Source organism: Folsomia candida, unplaced genomic scaffold (genome assembly GCF_002217175.1).
Source record: "Folsomia candida strain VU population unplaced genomic scaffold, ASM221717v1 Fcan01_Sc004, whole genome shotgun sequence".
NCBI classification, from domain to species: Eukaryota; Metazoa; Arthropoda; class Collembola; order Entomobryomorpha; family Isotomidae; genus Folsomia; species Folsomia candida.
In genome coordinates this window covers 5371122-5389180 of record NW_019091196.1, presented here as the reverse complement: position 1 = coordinate 5389180, position 18059 = coordinate 5371122, and the positions used below count along the sequence as shown (strand labels likewise).

At 35.8% G+C, this 18059-nt stretch overlaps 1 protein-coding gene and 1 long non-coding RNA gene across 5 annotated transcripts; one reads left to right on the top strand and one right to left on the bottom strand.

The window, feature by feature from the left end:
* The first annotated feature begins 220 nt into the window (after window positions 1-220).
* Window positions 221-15669, top strand: LOC110848386 (epsin-2). 4 transcript variants are annotated; one of them, XM_022095589.2, is made up of 10 exons: window positions 221-428; window positions 646-968; window positions 10602-11123; window positions 11207-11326; window positions 11406-11615; window positions 11886-12067; window positions 12179-12389; window positions 12638-12734; window positions 12832-13182; window positions 13465-15669. In XM_022095589.2, exons 4-10 carry the CDS (start codon window positions 11258-11260, stop codon window positions 14088-14090), a joined length of 1746 nt encoding a protein of 581 aa, XP_021951281.1. In that variant the 5' UTR covers window positions 221-428; window positions 646-968; window positions 10602-11123; window positions 11207-11257; the 3' UTR covers window positions 14091-15669. The 4 variants fall into 4 exon arrangements, with proteins under 4 accessions (XP_021951281.1, XP_035706580.1, XP_021951283.1 ...); XM_035850687.1 differs by having other exon boundaries at window positions 10602-11326; XM_022095591.2 differs by lacking the exons at window positions 221-428; window positions 646-968 and adding an exon at window positions 7910-7926.
* On the bottom strand, window positions 677-3227 carry LOC118435180. The gene is made up of 2 exons (XR_004834559.1): window positions 2733-3227; window positions 677-1349 (listed from the first exon to the last, which is right to left on the bottom strand). It is a non-coding gene; the product is annotated as an uncharacterized LOC118435180 (long non-coding RNA).
* Window positions 15670-18059: the final 2390 nt, after the last annotated feature.

Here is an 18059-nt window from a genome sequence, read left to right as displayed (position 1 = left end):
TCCTGCATACATAAAAAAATCATCCGCACCCACCAAGTATATAAAAAATCGGTGCATGCTTCTCCCCGAAAATCGGGTGTGCGCCGTCTATCGTGACTTCCGGAAGGCGACGTTTCGCAGATGTCGTACAGGTTCTCAGGCTGAGAATATAGCTGAGACTCTCAGCTATATTCTCAGCTGCATCATCATCAACATCAACATTTCTATTTCACGACTAAAATTTGGTTCGTCATTCATTCTTATTCGGCCAACCAACTAAGAACTTCCTTCACTTTTTGCCAACTCCTCACTTCTTGTGGACGGAGGAAAAAACTGCAAAAACGGTACAAGATAAGGTACTCTGTTTCGTAAGGAAGTAAAGTAAGCGATCAGCAGTGTCGTAAAGAAATTTGAAGTTTCTTCTTGTTGGGTGTGTGTTTGGGGGAAAGGTGAGGAATTTGAAAAGTTTTTATGATTCGCGAATTATAATGCAAAATATAAGTTGCTCTACTTGGTTTTCAAATTGGCGTTGAAGTTAGGAAATTTCGTAGTGAAATTAAAATTGGGCAATAATCAAATAACTTCGCTAAATTCTTGCTTACAATGCAATTTCTAAGAGATTATCAAACAGCTATTAATTCGGTTTTATTTTTTGTTTGTTTACAGGTTCAAGAATTTTGAAAGAATTTACAAGTTTCAAATTTCAAAGAGAATTTATTCCAAAGAAGTTCAACCATTAAAATATTTGACAATTAATCCTTCAGTGATTGTTCGTCGTCATTATCCTCGCCGTCGTCCCCAGTTGTCAGTGTCATTCACGAATTGTCTTTATAATCACTCATTGTTTAATTTAGCAACAGTGTTCTTCTGTTCTTCATTCTTCAGCTGAGAATCAACTCTTCGTGTATCATTTAAATGACCTTAAAAATTGCAAGTTTACTACTCGTCCTCATCTCCCAGCATTAAATATCGGATCACATTTTGTAAAAGTAAGTCCCCTCACTCATCATAATTATTTGCACGGACAAATGTTCCAAAGTCAACTTTCTGATAAACGTGTCAATTTTATTTCTTGTCGTCACACGTTGTCCTCGTCACTCGTCGTCCAGTCCACCACTTGACAGTCAGACAACACTTGTAAAATGTCACTTCTCCTGAGTGTTTTTCGTAGTAAGTAATGTCGTCGCATTTATTGCATGACGAGCTGATAACAAAATCCTACCTACTTCCAACCAGCTTGTCATTATTGCTGTCGCATTCCGCATAATTTATTGACACAAGTACGACGACGACGACGACTACTCCGATTCCGAATTCTGCCCTAACCTTGATACTCCTCAGTCCGTCCCTCCAACCAAGCAACAGCTAAACTAAACAAAACAAACACACAATTATATTGTCCAACTTCAAAGCGCGAGGTAGTCAATGGCATCGTCATTAATTATTGTCACAACATGAATTAGATTGATTGGACGTATATTATACATAGTTTTTAGAGGCCCTTTGTTGACCAACGAGATACATACATACATAGAAGAAAGCACATTAAAGGGAAATTATTTTACTGAGGGGGGATTGGACTTTTCTATTTAGTGCAATAATAATTCGCCATGCCGTGACTCTTGCCATTTCCTGTCATCGATTCGGACTACCGAACTGGCATGAATGGGTCGGGCGTAAAGGACGTGGCTTCGTTTTGCATAGTTCTCAACTGGCATTATTTGTTATAATGTCAAGTTTAAGATGCCAATCAATCACCTTATCTTGAGGTCATCAGAATCTGACCCCTAGAACCCGCATCCTTTACGCCCGGCCCCTTTTCCACCCTAATAAGAAATTAGAGGTAGGTAGGTACTTATAAGCAGACTAAAAATATGACCATGTGGTATGACATGAAATGAATGACGGGTAAAGAAAGAGAGGGACTTTCTCGTAGGTGGAAATTTCAGGAAAAAACTAAACATAAATCGGGCATTACCTACACAAAAATATTCGGATTAAGGTTTTCCCATTGTATAATTTTTGAGCACTTAATTACTCATTTTTCCCAATTCAGATTAAATTAAGTAAAAAAATTTTCCTGCGCCATACCCGATTTTTGCGTAGATTATTTACATTACACTTTTTTCTTACTACGTGATGCGGTTAAGATTTTGGAAATTTGCCTGACGCTGTAAAACTAGTATTGCGCCATATGATGATTTCATGTACCTAATTCTTGTTAAATTCTGATTCATCCCCACCATCATTAAATTAAGTGCGAAATATAGTTAGTTCTCATCATCATGTTGTTATGCTATACATTTTTTTGCAAAATAGTTATGTTAGAACTAGAGGTGAGCTGGATATCCATTTTTTTGGATAATCCATGCCCTGATCCGATCCAACTGGATTTGGATGAATTGGATCTGATATTTTTTGGGCCAAATGGATTTGGATGGATTGGATCTGAAATTTTTTGGGCCAAATGGATTTGGATGGATTGGATCTGAAATTTTTTGGGTCAAATGGATTTGGATGGATTGGATCTGAATTTTTTTGGGCCAAATGGATTTGGATGGATTGGATCCGAAATTTTTTGGGTGAAATGGATTTGGACGGATTGGATCTCAAAAAATGACGATCCAGCTCACCTCTAGTTAGAACTTTCCTTAATTTTTTTAATGGACTTGTTCTTCTCTGGAGTCAGGTCTGGTTGATGACTCATTTGTTGCTTGCGGGTTCATATTTCTTATTTTTGGTTTAGTACGTACCTAAATAGCATGTGGTCCATCCATACTAATTTTGACTTGTTTTGACCCTATGATTTAACAAATAGGAGGACAGAACTCCTCAAAAATTAGCCGAACATTCTTTATGCACCACCCTAATTTATTTATTATTAGTTATTATGAAACATGAACCAATTTCACCCTCCTCACAACAAGAAAGTAACAATTCCAACAAATATGCAGGCCAGCCACATTAAGTTAAATATTTGATATTTATACATGCATCCAGCTCTGCAGATGTGTACTCGAATTGCAGTATTGCACTTTCCTATCGTATGAAAACTTGCGTCACTCACATGTTTTTATCACCAATTTACTCGTCAAGTCAATCAGCAGCAAGTAATATTTAAGTGTTGATTTAGCTAGTAGCTTCACACACACTCCGGTAAATGAGAAATTTAGTGCAGTGCAGCAGTTAAATACAGTACAAAAGCACCAGGAAAACATGTACAATTTACGTCATCAAATGGGATCATGTGAGTTAAATAATTGATTGTCATCTGTCTCTTTTTGCGCTGCGCTGCACCTCATTTCAGATAAAAAAGCATCACTTTGATCCAATTTTCTTTTAGTCTGGAGCATTAAATTAATTCGCCCTCTGAATTTACTTAGAAAATTTGGGTTTTTTGAAAAATCTATTGAAATTACTCACTCAGAAAAAATTGATGATGTCATTTTAATGAATTTATTTATGACAGCTGGACTGGAAATTTGCATGATAAAGCTCTGGCTTGATTTCTCTGGTTTGCAACACGTGTACGTGTACCAGAATTAACTGAATGAGCAATATGTATGCCAAACCGGAAGTAATTACTTAATTAGTCTCATTACTAATTGTCTTAATGCCAAACTAGATTAATTATGATAATAATTTCGCATCATCATCAAATATTTACCTGATGTAACAAAAAATATAAGATCACAGGGTTACAATTGCACATATAGAAGGCTAAAAGTACGCCAAACAAAAGTAGTCGATAAAAAACCTGCCGTCGTACATGCCAAAATTTGTAGATTGCATTTCCGCTATCATCAATGAAATCTTAATCTTTAACGCATTTTTTAACTTACTTACAAAGCTGCAGCACGTAACTTTTCAAGCTTTTAGTTTGTGTGGAGGTCTTCAACTCTACATTTATTTCGTCCCATTAAATTATAGTTATTTCGCCTCCTAACAAATTTGCACACATTATTTATTTAGCACTTGTTGCAAAATCCAATCCATCATAATAAAATCTTCCAGCAAACAGTCTGCTGACCTTCTCTGCACACGGGCAAAGACCATTCATAAATGATGCAAATAATACACAATTTTTGGCGAAACGAAAAGTAGAAACAAATTTCAAATTTTGGGAAACTTACTAATTTAAATTTCGTAACCAATAATTGTTACCGTTCGGTAGAAAATAAAGTCGTAACATTTCATCAATCCATATGTGTAAATAATGCGAATAATACGAAATTTTCGTCAAAAAATAGCAAATATTTTAAGTCTTGTGAAATTGATTTAGTAGGTAATTTAAATTTTATTTATTACCGTTCCAAAATTCCAATTCCACAAAATTCCACCTATTTTTCCTTGACCTACTATATGACCGACCCCTCTCAAAATTACCAAACCACCTCCGTTCTCCGCCATCCTTTGTGTTTATTTATTCATGAAATTCAGCAGCACAGCACAAACTATATCCTGTCTCAAGTTTATGTTTAGTTATAACTTAAACGCAACAGTTTAAGTGGATATGCAAGCAAAATGAAAAGTGAATGATCTTCATGTTTTAAACATAATCCTGGTTCACCTTCCTTTCCTGCTGTTTAAAAAGCGCCGTCCAGAAAAGTTGTGCAAAAAAGGTCACACGGTATTTATTGCAAAATTTTCGCAAAATCCATATGTATGCCCCTCGCAAAATTATAAAGGTTCCGTCTGTCACAGCACCATCAAAAATTTACTTTACTCTAGTTTTCATCTTGCATTTCCAATTTGCTCCTCAACTTTTTTTATTCCACTTTACATGAAAAAAGTCTGGTCTTGACGGGTGTTCTCGGAGATGAAACGAATTTCGGATCAACATCATGCATACTTTCATCATGCGAATCGATTCTCCTTTTTGTTCCACCACTGGATTTAAATTAAAGGGTGCTTTTTGGATTTCGCTAAGTAAATAGCATGATCCAATTTGCTCGGTCAGGCTTAAATGGAAATGAGGCACGGAATTGGATCTGTGCAGAAATTTTGCAAATAATCTCCCTGCACAGGCAGGGGGAGAAATATTTTGTCCATAAATCCACCCTGGATTTTGTGGACGTGCTTCATAGAAATTTTATCAAGTAATCTCTCTTTCACGCAAAAAGAAATCGGTGGAAATTTTGCACACAGTTTTTTTTGCGATTTACAGTTAAGACATTTTTGTAGATTTGATTTTGATTTTCATCTCAACCCGAAAATTGCAATCTTCTGACGAATACAAATACAATGGAATTTACTTTTACTCGATTTATTTATTAGCCAATTGAGCACAATAGTAGTTAAAAAGTTAATTGTTTTCATTTCATTCGTCTCTTCCTCTTATAAAGGAGTCGTCTCCGGCTGGTACGATGCTACGTGGGGGCCCTGCATAAAGGATGGGTCGATTTAACGGGGTAGATCGTCTCCTTCTTTCCTATGCTAAAATTTGGCAAAATTTTGCGAAATTTGGCATTGGCAAAATTTCCCTAAATCCATCCCATCATTTATGCACCGCCCCGCATTATTTTCTCGTCTCGTTCATCCTTCTCTGATGTTCCTCGTGTCTTTACACCACATCATTCTTGATTAGTTTTGCAACGTTAAAAGCCGCCCACAGAAAAAATTCCCACATTTATGATGATACTGATAAAAACCAGGCCAAATGTAACACAAAATCATTTCCCATATTTCGCAGGAGAAGATGAGACAGAGTGAGAAAAGTAGTTGGCGGTGGGTATCCACCACCATCGTGCGTTAGGATCGTATGCGCGATCCATTTTCTCACTCTGTTTCTCTCTCTCTGTACTCATTAGTGGCCAGAGTTTGTTATGGCTCTTGCTGTATAAGCCCCTCCCTCAGAAACTTTGACCCCAAAAAAGTCATGGTAGCGGTCATTTCGCAGCGGACAACAAAAGCGGAAAATGTGGCACTTCTGACGAAGAAAAATCTGGCATCAGGTTGTCAGCCGCAAAATGACCGCTAAGGTCACTTTTTTAACGATTTATATGTAGGTCGAAAAACCGCCAATTTTCGAATTTTGAAAGTCTTGATGCATCAAAATGTTCATACTCATGAGGGGAGTCAAATGTCAAATGCAAGTTGGTATCTACTTCTTTCTGTACCGAGTGTACATTGACCTTCTCATTTTTCCCAATTTTCTTCCCCAATTTTTGAAGGGGGTGTGGTTGAATATAATTCAAAAAAGCTATGCTATATTAATCCCCCCACCCAAAACTGAATTTGTAATTTTTTATGTGCAATTTGGTGAAATCGATGCGAAAAAGACTTGCACTTTTGGCTCATTTTGTACCTACTGCTGGACCACATGTAAATAAGGAGGGGCCGTTCAAATATTATCGTAATTTATTCCGTTATGGCGTAAATATCAGAATTTATCATCTGTTAGTTAGCTATACTTGAAGTGAGTTATACTTGAAGTGAGTTAGTTATGTGCTGTGCGAATGGAGCTAAACTCACGAGAAACCCTAGTCTCAGCACAAGGTACTTCAGGAGGCCGTAGGTTTAAGCTCCACCCGCACAGTACATAACTCGTTCACTTTATGTATAGTTAGTCCAGCCCAGCTTGTAAATAAAATGGGTGATTTTTTATAAATAAATCACGTAATTTGAATGGCCCCCTTGTAAATAAATTCAAGAGGCTGTTGCACCCTTTGTAGTTTTAATACACGGTTTGTGAACAATAGTTCACTCCTCCCTCTGTTCTCACTCACTTATTACTTGCATGAATATGAATCCATGTATGTAAATGTTTTAATACGTACCCGCATTAAAATTGTCTGCGCAGAGATTGCTTCTTTGTTGTTTCGTAATAATTATTTATTAGCACTTTCGTTAAGTCATGAACTCTGAATCATGAATGTGTGAGCATAATATTTGCATCATGTATGCGCCATATGTTTTTGACGAGGTGCTTTCTCTCGTAATATGTACGAGTGCAGTTAATTACTCAAGTTGCGGATTTCGCAAACTGGGTAAAGTTTCGTAAAAGTATGGTATGTAACAAACTGCTCTGCTAGACTATGAAGAGACACATGATTTGATCCGTGTGTGTAAACATGCACGCTTTTGTCAAATTATGACGTGTTATTCGTGAAGTTTGTAAGCTTGTCGAAATGATTCGTTTGTATAACCTGATTTTGTTTCTTCGTAAAGTTTACAAACTCGTCGAACGAAACAATCCGTTTGTAAAAGATTACGGAGTTTATGATACAAAATTCGCATAGTTTTCTGGCTAATTTGAAATCTCTAAAATTTCACAAGCTATGTGAGTACGCCCACAGTTTACAAAAATCCGAGTTAATTAATTCAAGCGCTGTATTTTAAATAGTCATGCGGTTAACAAAGACGAGCTAATTGAGATGAGAACTAAAATACGGACGAGTTCATAATTAAACTCTTCATTAGCAGCAATTTGTTACCCATCATGATCACAAGAGTATGCTTTGTTTTTCCAGAACTATCCATGCTTAAACTAAAGTCAAGTACGATCCAGACTTTTGTTTTTAAATGCGATCATTATACTTTTGCACTTATTTATTTATAGTAAAATTTATCGTTTTAATATTGAGCCCTCCAGTGTATTGAACTTTGTATACTCGTGTCGTTCGATGTCAATAATTGCTTTGTTGTTTGTTGGGGGAGAGAAAAGATGAGATAATTACTGTTCAAAATTTGCTTGCATGCATACTTATCTAAATAATGATAACAAACGAGTCAGGATAATGTAATAATAATGGCGATTACATATGCAGCGCACAATTGATAAATAAATGTACGTTCAAGATTGTACAGTTTTCCCAGCCAAGTTGGCTGAAACTTGTAATTTGGCAGTTTGATTTTATTGTACACGAAATCAAAAATAATTTAACTTCGTTTTTGGATACATTTACAAAATTCAGTAATTTAATAATTGATCAAATTCAAAATTGGGTAAGAAATTGGTTCCTTTTAAATGTTTTTATTTTTTGGTCAGTTTAACCTTACATGCAAAATTGAGGTGATGTGAATTTAAGGAAACTTATAATTTTTCTGTTTGATTTATTGTACATGAAATCAGAAATAATTTAATTTCGTTTTTGTGGATACATTTTTATAATGCAGTGCTAATTTATTTAATAACTTAATATTTGGTCAAATTCAAAATTAATTGGGTAAGAAACTGATTCCCAAAATATTTTTTGTTCAACTTTAACGACACTTACAAAATTGATGGGATATGCATTTTCGAAAACTTGTATAATTAGATTGTCAACTGTTGCCCTTGTGTATTAACTTTGGTAATTAATTTAATTCATTAATTCATTAATTAACTAAAACTAACTGATAACATACTGTTAAAACTTAATGGGATAACACGTTCCATTACGTTTTTATTGCTTTCTTTCCTACAACGTAAGCTTTTTAATTGCACAAAAACTAACTAAATACAAATAAATGCCGGTAAAATTGGTCATATTTCACGTGCCAGTGATTTAAGTGCTAACTTGACTTGTACATTTTTCTTTAAAACTCACAAGCATAGAGAAAGAGAATCATCCCATTTTCTGTAATACACAAAATCCAATTATTATCAGTGAAAAATTATCGTAACAAATTTAAATTCACACTAAAAACTTGAAGAAGATGTGCAAAGTGCGTAATAAATAAATAACTAAATAGTGATCAAACATGTTTAGAATTAGTTAGTAGCATAGAGCGGATATTTATTCGGATGTGGTCCACAATTCTGAAAAAATTAAAATCATTAAAATTTTGAAATACTTTTTCACAGTTGACAGTGTTTAAATATTTCTATTTTTTTGAAGATTTTACATGTATACTAAATTGTATTGTTTTTTTTGCAGAATTGACAATTGAAAATACAAAAAAATTAACATCAACTTTAAAATAATAATTTAGCGAAACATGTCAGAAAATTAATATTTTTTTTTACTCTATTTCGTAATATTTTTCCTAAATATTAAATGCATTTTTAAATATTGGATGCATTTTTCCGTAATTTCAGACTACATTGTATTGTTCTTAACAAAATTGGAATTATGAACATCAAATTCAACATAATAATTTAGTGAAAAATGCCAGGAAATTCATAATTTTAGTGCTCTTTTTTAGAAATATTTCGGAAATATTTTTTTCGCAAATATTAAATGCATATTTCTGCAAATTTTCCTCGCAAAATAAATAATTATCCGTCCTATAGTTTCAAGTAAGCAACTTCATCTCGCTTTTGGGGTGCAGGGCTAATAATAAATGGGTCAGTAAGCCGAATAATAGTGGTTCTTAACATGGGCCGAATATTTACAACAATGCTATATCACTTGACTGCATGAATGAAACTACTTCTCTTCGAGGGCCTATTGTTGATTGAGCCAACTTTTCTTGTTAAATTCATCCACACACACCTGGCTCACTGATTGTTGTTGTTATTCGCGAAACCCTTCTTTTTTCGCAAGCTCGACTAACCAGTAATAACGACTAACGAAACTGAATTGTAAATACTGAGCTGAATTTGCACGTAATAATATTCATGCCAAGTGTAATTCAAAATTATTGGCAACAACCAACTGCAATTCAAAATCAATCGTTATTTAGTAATCTATTTAATAATTTTATTTGGAATCGAAATCAAAATTTCATGTAAATTTAGGATTAAACTCAATTATTTGATTAACCGTCAAGTGGAGAAAGTTTGATTTATTTTAGTTGTGTGTCTGCACATATCGGATTTTTCGGTGATTTTAGTGTCTCCGATCCCACTATGCAAATTCTGTGTTTGCGAAATTAACCTGAAAATTGCTCTGCAATTTAAAATCAATCGTTATTTAGTAATGTATGTATTCCGTTTAATAATTGATTTGAGATCGAAGTTTCATTAAGTTTTGCATGAAATTCAGAATTGACTCTTAGTTTTAATTAACCGTCAAGTGGAGAAAGTTTGATTTATTTTAATTGTGTTTCTGTACATATTCGAATTTTCCAGTGATTTCGGTGTCTCCGATCTGACCGTGCAAATTCTGTGTTGCAAAAACACTAACGTGTAAATTCTGACAGACAAGAAGCTTTGATATACATACATATTTTTCATGTTATTCTGCGCCTCTGATTCATAACCCTTGTTTGTTCTACACATGACGATTCACAGATTATTTTTCTGATAAGGACAAATTATCAAGAATCGATTAAACATGATATTATTATCGTCCGGTCCAACTTTGTAATGAGTCACACACTACTCAAAATGATAAATAACGTTGGAATGAAAATGGGTTTTTAGTTATTAGTTTAGTCCACATTTTCCCGTCTTGTCGAGATTTATTCCCAATTTTTCTCTCCGTCCGCCGGAAAATAATGTGCTATTTGGCGTCATTCTAAACCCCACACGTTACAAATTCTTCCCCATCTGTTGCATTTTTCATCAGGGTGACTTCCTGTCGAAAAATTGCTCAATTCAATTCATTTCATGAAGAAGCGAATTGAATTCCATGCAAATTGAATATCAAAAAGGTGCCTAATTTCAGACTTATTGTGACTGAATTACGTCGAAAATGATACCCATTTACATACGTCACTTATCTAACATATACTTTTCTTCTATCGATTTCCAGGTTTCATATGGATCAAGGAAACCTCGTGTATCTCTCCGCCTGGTGTAGATGACATTATATTCGTCCCATTAATAATTGATTGACTCGCTCTTCTTCTTCTCGTTCCTCGGATTTGGAGTGAATTAGATAATAAATTCAATTAGGATCGACCGACCCAGCAAGCAGCTCCTTCACCCTGATTTGCAATCTAAGGAGGAATACATACATACATACCCTGTCAAATAATAAATTCTCACCGTGTGGAGCAAAACCTAACCAAATCCGTGGGTTGGATTGGATCATAACAACAAAAAGTGGAGGAGTGTCACCTCACAATCATTCATTTCGTCCTCTAGTTCGGCTGGACTAAATCATTTTCAGAGTGAGATAAGAACCACTACCACCTCCACCACAACTAATTTACTAATACGTGTTACATACACTGCCTGGAAAGTCAGACCAAGAAGAAGAAGCAAGTCAAGGACAAGGGTCAAGAAGAAGATATAATATAATACAGAAAATTAGTAGGAGAAGAATCTTATCGTGAGTGGATTGGATGAGTGGAAAATTTTACGAGTCATTGATTCCCTAAATTTTGTTGTTGTGTTCTCTTTTACTTTTTTTAGACGGGGGTTTTTAACGTGTTTAAATAAGTACACACCGGAAATTTAGTCAAGATGCAAGTAAGCGTGGCCGGGTTGAGGAGGAATATAAAAAATATAGCGCACAACTATACAGAACCGCAGGTGAGGAAAAATTACATAAAAAAGTTGATTGTTTGTGGTGGGGATTGGTTTAAAAGTGTGTATTGTTTTTGTATTGTAGAAAAAGGTGCGCGAGGCGACAAGTAATGATCCATGGGGTCCGTCGAGCACCCTCATGTCGGAAATTGCCGACCTCACGTACAACATAGAAGCCTTTGCACAGATCATGGAAATGTTGTGGAAGCGGTTGAACGATCATGGCAAGAATTGGCGGCATGTTTACAAGTCACTCGTACTACTGGAGTACCTCATTAAGACGGGGTCGGAGCGGGTAATTAGCTAACTAATTGACTTATCTAAGGATAAGATTTTGCAAGGTTGCGAAACTTTGCGAAAATAAGTCCCTTATTTTTGTAATGTGACGTAATCTCGCAAGATTTTGGCCAAAAAGTGATTAATTAATTTAATCTTCTCTGCGATTCATTACATGAGCGAATTATGTGCTAACTTCTGATTTTACCAAAATCTTTGTAAAATTATTCTGCGTAATTTTCCTAGACAGATATTCTTATGATAATTTACTTAATTTATATATTTCCAGGTTGCCCAACAATGTAAGGAGAATATCTTTGCTATACAAACGCTGAAGGATTTCCAATACTTCGAGGACAACAAGGACCAAGGGATGAACGTTCGTGAGAAGGCGAAGCAGCTCGTCACCCTCCTCACGTCCGAGGAACGACTGAGGAATGAGCGTGCCCGAGCGTTGAAGGCGAGAGAAAGGTATAAAAACACGATATTTTGACCTTTGATCCTGTTCCCTGCGTAAAAATCAGACAAAATTAGTTCATCCTGAAATTTGACTCTATAAAAATGTATCCAATTTCTTTCCAGATTTGCGCAAACCGTGTCTGGCTTTGGTTCTTCTGACTCGAACGAGACGACGCCCACCAGTCCCGTATTTGGTTCTGGTTTCGGTGGTGGTCACGGCTCAAATGATGCAATGAACGGGGGTAGCGGCCATGGCAGATCCTCCTCCTCGCATCGCGTCAACCCAGAGCTGGAACAAGCCCGGCCACAAACTGTGGGCGAGGAAGAACTCCAAGTAAAAAAATATATGTTAAAACAAAAGAATAATCACAGTTCCGTCCCAGACTTTGGGGACGCTGCGTTTACTCTTCCTTCATAAATTTTCATTTTTTATCATAAATTTCCTAATTTTGGAAAAGCAAATATAATTACAATTTGACATCGACAAGAATTTTTTGTTTAATTACTTATGAAGGAAGATTTCAAAATTATGATAAACTTCAAGTTCAACCAATAAAAATGGAAATATTTCTCCAACTTCAGCTCCAACTCGCCCTCGCCATGTCGAAAGAGGAAGCAGACCAAGAGGAAAAACGGCGACGCTCGGATGACCTCAAACTCCAAATGGCATTGTCCCAAAGTGAGCAAATTTTATTAAATTTTAAATTTTAAAATAAATAACGCGTCATTTTATTGCAATTTATTAAAATTTGCAACTTTCTTCCTCTTTCCAAAAGGTGAAGACGAGTCGAAAAGTGATTATTTCCGAGGTGCGGGTGGATCTAAAAGTAACGACAGTAAGAATTCATCTGCTCTCGTCGATCTATTGGATGTCGACCTTGGTGGCGCTGCGGGTCTGGAGGCGCAGGGTGCTGTGGGTGGAATAGTAGGGCCGGATCCTTGGGCGCCAAAACATCAGTCATCCGCTCTGTTGATGTCGTCTTCAAGTAATAGTAATCATCACCATAATAATCTTGGGGGAGGAGGAGCAGATCCTTGGAGTGGGGCGAGTAGCACGTTGACATCACCGCAGGATCCGTGGTATCCTAATTCTGCTTCGGGAGGAGCAGTTGGAGGTATTTCGGGGGGTAAGGACTTTATTTTTGGGAGATTTAGAGAATAAGTGGGCGAAATGGGGTGACAATTGTCGTGAAAAACAGTCACAAGCTTGAAACATTTTTTGGATATAATTTTACTTGAAAACTTCGCAGAATTCAAGCCAAAAATTACTAGAATCCATTGCTTTCTTTAAAATGACCGAAAAAACTAGGCTCCGTCTTCAGTTTAATTTTTTGGATATAATTTTACTCAAAAATCTCAAAAATTCAAACTAAAAACTTACTAAAATCCATTACTTTCTTCCAAACTAGATCCCTGGTCCACCTCAACTCCATCGAACCATCATCCCCCCGCCGATCCATGGTCACCCGGCTCCTCCTCCGCCATGGTTGTAGCCTCACCCGTCGTCGAAGACGAATTTGACATCCTCTCCAAGCGGACCGAACTTTCGTCCCCCTTCAACCTCGACCCCCTCGGACCCACCCTCCTCACACCAATGAACACCTCCCGCTCCGCCAACTCCACTCCGGATAACTTTTCATCCCGAAATAACAAAAAAGATCCGCTCGATTTCCTCGGCGAGAACAGTGGCCTCGTCAACTTGGACAATTTAGTCCCCCCGGCGAAACCTCACTCGTCCTCGGCGGCGACCTCCTCCTCCATGGCGAACGCCTTCCAGCAAGCAAATCCCTTCGCGCCTCCGCCCGCTACCAGTTTGCTGTCCTCCTCCTCCATGCTAAATAACGGTCCGGCACAACCCGTCAATCCGTTCCACCTCCAAAACGCGATCGCCAAACCGAGCATTAATGAAATCCGGGAGAAACAACAGCAAGTTAATGTCGGAGGAAATAATGGTTTCGGATTGTCGTCCTCAGTGTCTCGACCTCCTGCAAATAATCCGTGGTCACCCGTTAAAGAAAATCCCTTCCTTGGTTGACGATAGTGGATTAGTTTTCGTTCTTTTTCGCCTGGATTAAGTTGTACATTTAATTAATTAATTTAAATTTAGTTAGTTAGTTTTCCACACTGACTTTTTTCTTAGTCTTCTTTTTGATTTCCTTTTTCCGACTTTTGATCACGATTGCGTAAAAAAATTGAGAGAGACAGATTTACATTTTATATACGAAGGAAGTAAGATTTGATGTCGGTTTACATAATTACGAAAAGTGTCGCATCCGCACTTTAAATATATATTTAATTAAATTCTTTATGCGGGTTGGACGCTTTAAAGGAAAAAACAAACCTCGGAATCTTCTATTCAAATTTTGATGAAACTATAAATCTGCCAAAAATTAGGGGTTGTTATTTATAATGACGAATTAACTATTAACTTTAATCTATGAAAAGCTATTAATTAGAATTACCAAAATGATGCACGCAAGCTATTTGTAGCTCCACTGATTTCTATTTTGACGACGACAAATTTTCAAAATTTCATCTTTTTTTTCAGAAGTGTTTTAATTAAATTATTCACTGCAAACCTTATTCAAACCAAACCTACCAATGAGAAGATGATACACAGTTAATTATAGTGAGAAGATAAATATTTTAGAAAGTTAGTTTAGTTATTAGCGCCTTAACCTTAAGTTTAGTTAGTTAGCTAATTATTATTATGATGTAACCATTTCAACCATATATATAGCTAGCTTATCATGATGATTACACATTATCTTTAATTTAAATGTTACATGATAACCCTAAATACAACTACTACTAAAAAATATTAATTAATTAGATTACACCATCACGACTCTGCAGACTCGAATTTATGTAAATCATCGATAGTTAATTAATTATTATTATGTATTCAACACTATAGTTAACGAGATAATCAATCTAATTAAATAATTAAGTAATGATAGTATTTTGCATGATACATAATTAATTATACCAATTAAAATTAACACACCTTATATAACAGTCATGTTAACTATGTAAACGAAAAATCCGTATTATGATGATAACATTACAACGTTTCTGCTGCAACTAATTAATTAATTAATTGTTCTAAAATAATTATATCGTCCTAGTAGTTTAGTTTGGCTTTAAATCATTGTAAAATTTTGAAAAAATATACGCCAGCCAGCCAGCTAGAGATTTTATATGTTGGGTTGTAGAGAGGGCAGTACTACTAAATTAATTAATTATCTCTGATAACTGTCCAATTAATTTTAGTTTGATAATTTCTACTCAAAAAGTTTCCTACTAAAAATTAACTAATTATACATACATAAATTCGGGTATATCTTTACTTTTCTATTTAATAAGTTATCAAGCAAAACGCCTATATTACAATTAAGTATCTGCTCTGCTTCCCTGCCTAAAAAAGCACATTAATTAATTAATTAACTAACTTTAAGTCAGTTAATTTAATTATTATTGTAAAGCTAGCCTGTTTTAATTCCGTTTTTTATATTAAAGTCATCGTCATAAAATTATTGTATGTAATATATTTGTAATTTAGGTATATCGTAATTTAAAATTTAAGAAAATATACTGGAGAAAGTTGAAAAAAATGTGCGAGTTTGGCGTCGAGTTAATTTATTCGGACGAAATTATTATTCAATTTTCAATGAAAAAGATGAACTTTTCCCAAATGTACATAATTAGCATGAAAAACAAATTCCGAAATTTTTTCTAAAAATATGACACAAAACCATAAAAAATGCATAATTTCATATAATGACAAAAGCATATAAATACTTCAGCTTTGTAGAACAAAATCTACACATTATAAAAAGCTATACAAAAACGGTGTGAGTTTGGCGTCGATTTGATTTATTTTAGCAAAATTATTATTCATTTTCCAATGAAAAAGGTGAGATTTTCCCAATATGCATAAGTTGCATGTACAAAAAAGTTTTGGAAAACTTGTCTCATCAAAAATATGATTACGTCATTTTCATACAAAAAATATAAAAATTGAACTTTAGTCAAATTCTACACATTACAAAAAAGTTGTAAAAAAATGTGTGACTTTAGCGCCGATTTCATACATTTTTGAAAATGTGGTAATTTAATTGAATAAAAAGATAATGTTTTTGCATAAAAGAAATTGGAATTTTATTAACGCAAACACATCTTCAATAATTTCCAGGGTTTCGGAAATCTGAAATTTCGGAAATTGTCGAATTAATAATTTAATTGCGGGATGAATCAATTCGTTTCCTCCGCGTAGCCGTTAGTGATTGACGAATCCTGATTTAATTACAATTAAATACAAGTAGCGAAAATAAATTGTGAATGAATTTTGCACTCTTATTCTTCCTCGCACAATAAGAAGTTAATTATCTTTTTAAATAAAAAACCTCGCACTCTCAAAACGTTCGAAAACGTTTTGCCAAAACATCATTGCGACGAACCATCCATGGCGTTTATTTCGCCACCATGTCGACAAATTTCTACCCCCACCATTCTCCTCCTCCTTTTCCTCGTGACCCTGCAGCAGGTCCATCACGTGTCTCCCCAACTGTACACGTATCTTGAAGACATCGCCCAAATCTGGGACCTCCAACTTAAAAACGTGGATCCGAAGAATAAGGACCTGCTCAAGAATCCCAACGATGTGGAATTCAACTGTGACAAAGTCAGATATGTCACGTGTCTCGCTTTCCTAAGCCCAGGGTAAGTTTTAAGAAATCCAAAAGAGAAATTTTTCATAGAATGTGATTTTGAACAAACTAGTGTCAATCGATCACAAATTTGAGTAATATGCTATTTTCAAAAGACGCGATCTCCCAATGGTCACGTTTGACAGAGATATTTGCATCCGAAGAGGAGAAAACGCGTCCTAAATTCGAAAAATTTTACTCTTTCAAAATTTCCCGAGCATTTTCTCCTCTTCGGATGCAAATATCTCTGTCAAACGTGACCATTGGGAGATCGCGTCTTTTGCAAATTTCATACTAATTCAATTTATGATCGATTGACACTAATTTGCTCAAAATCGAAGATCATTCGCTGGGAGACTTCCATTCTAAGAATTTACTTTTTTTAATCTCAGCCTCCCCACCGACACTATCGGCGTGGTTGCGGGGGTTAATAATGGCAACGAGCTGTTAGAACCGTGGGACTTTTTCCGGAATGATTTTAGGGGGAATTTTAACCCCCACTACTTTTGCTCCAACGTTCCCAATCCGCGCCTTAAGGATACTCAGGATACAAGTAAGTTGGTTGCCTCAATACATTATTTTTCAGTGGCCGCGCAAGCTGTGCGGTGACATCTGGGGGAATTAACGTTGCAGGATGGGGGGAAGGTGGGGTTTATATAATATGGGCAGACGATGGGGACATCGAATAACCGTGGGGACATTGTCTCCACGCTTCCGTGGCCACTGCTATTTTTCTAACTCCCTTCTTCCCAGGCTTTGAATTCCTACCAACTAAAAAAAGATGAAAATCTGCATCGAGAACATTCCTCACTCATTCGAAAATATGGACTGTGTAAAGAAATTAAGTTTTAATCGCTGTCAAAATACTGAATTTTACAAAAAATCACGAAAACAATGCATTTTGACAGCTGTAAAAAGTTAATTTCTTCACAAAACTTGCATCTTGCTTCTATCGTTGTTTTCTCCACGTAGATTTTCGTCTTTTTGTCGCTGCAAAATAGCCCTGAAAGTCCAAACCCTGGCAAGAACGGGGACTCAAAAATACTGTATTTCTTGACAAAAATATTTTGCTGGATGTAGTTTTTTTGCACTAAAATTTATAACACAAAATCCTAATTTTACAGTGAGCAATACAAAATTTACTATTTTCCTTGCTTTCCAGATCAGCAGCCCATCATGCCACTTAAGGTATCGAAGGATGCTGGTTATCGCACGCCCCACGCCATGTTCTGGTTGCAGGAACCCACTTCTTGGCATTGGTTTCCAAGATGGACCACTGCCGGCCGGATAAGAGG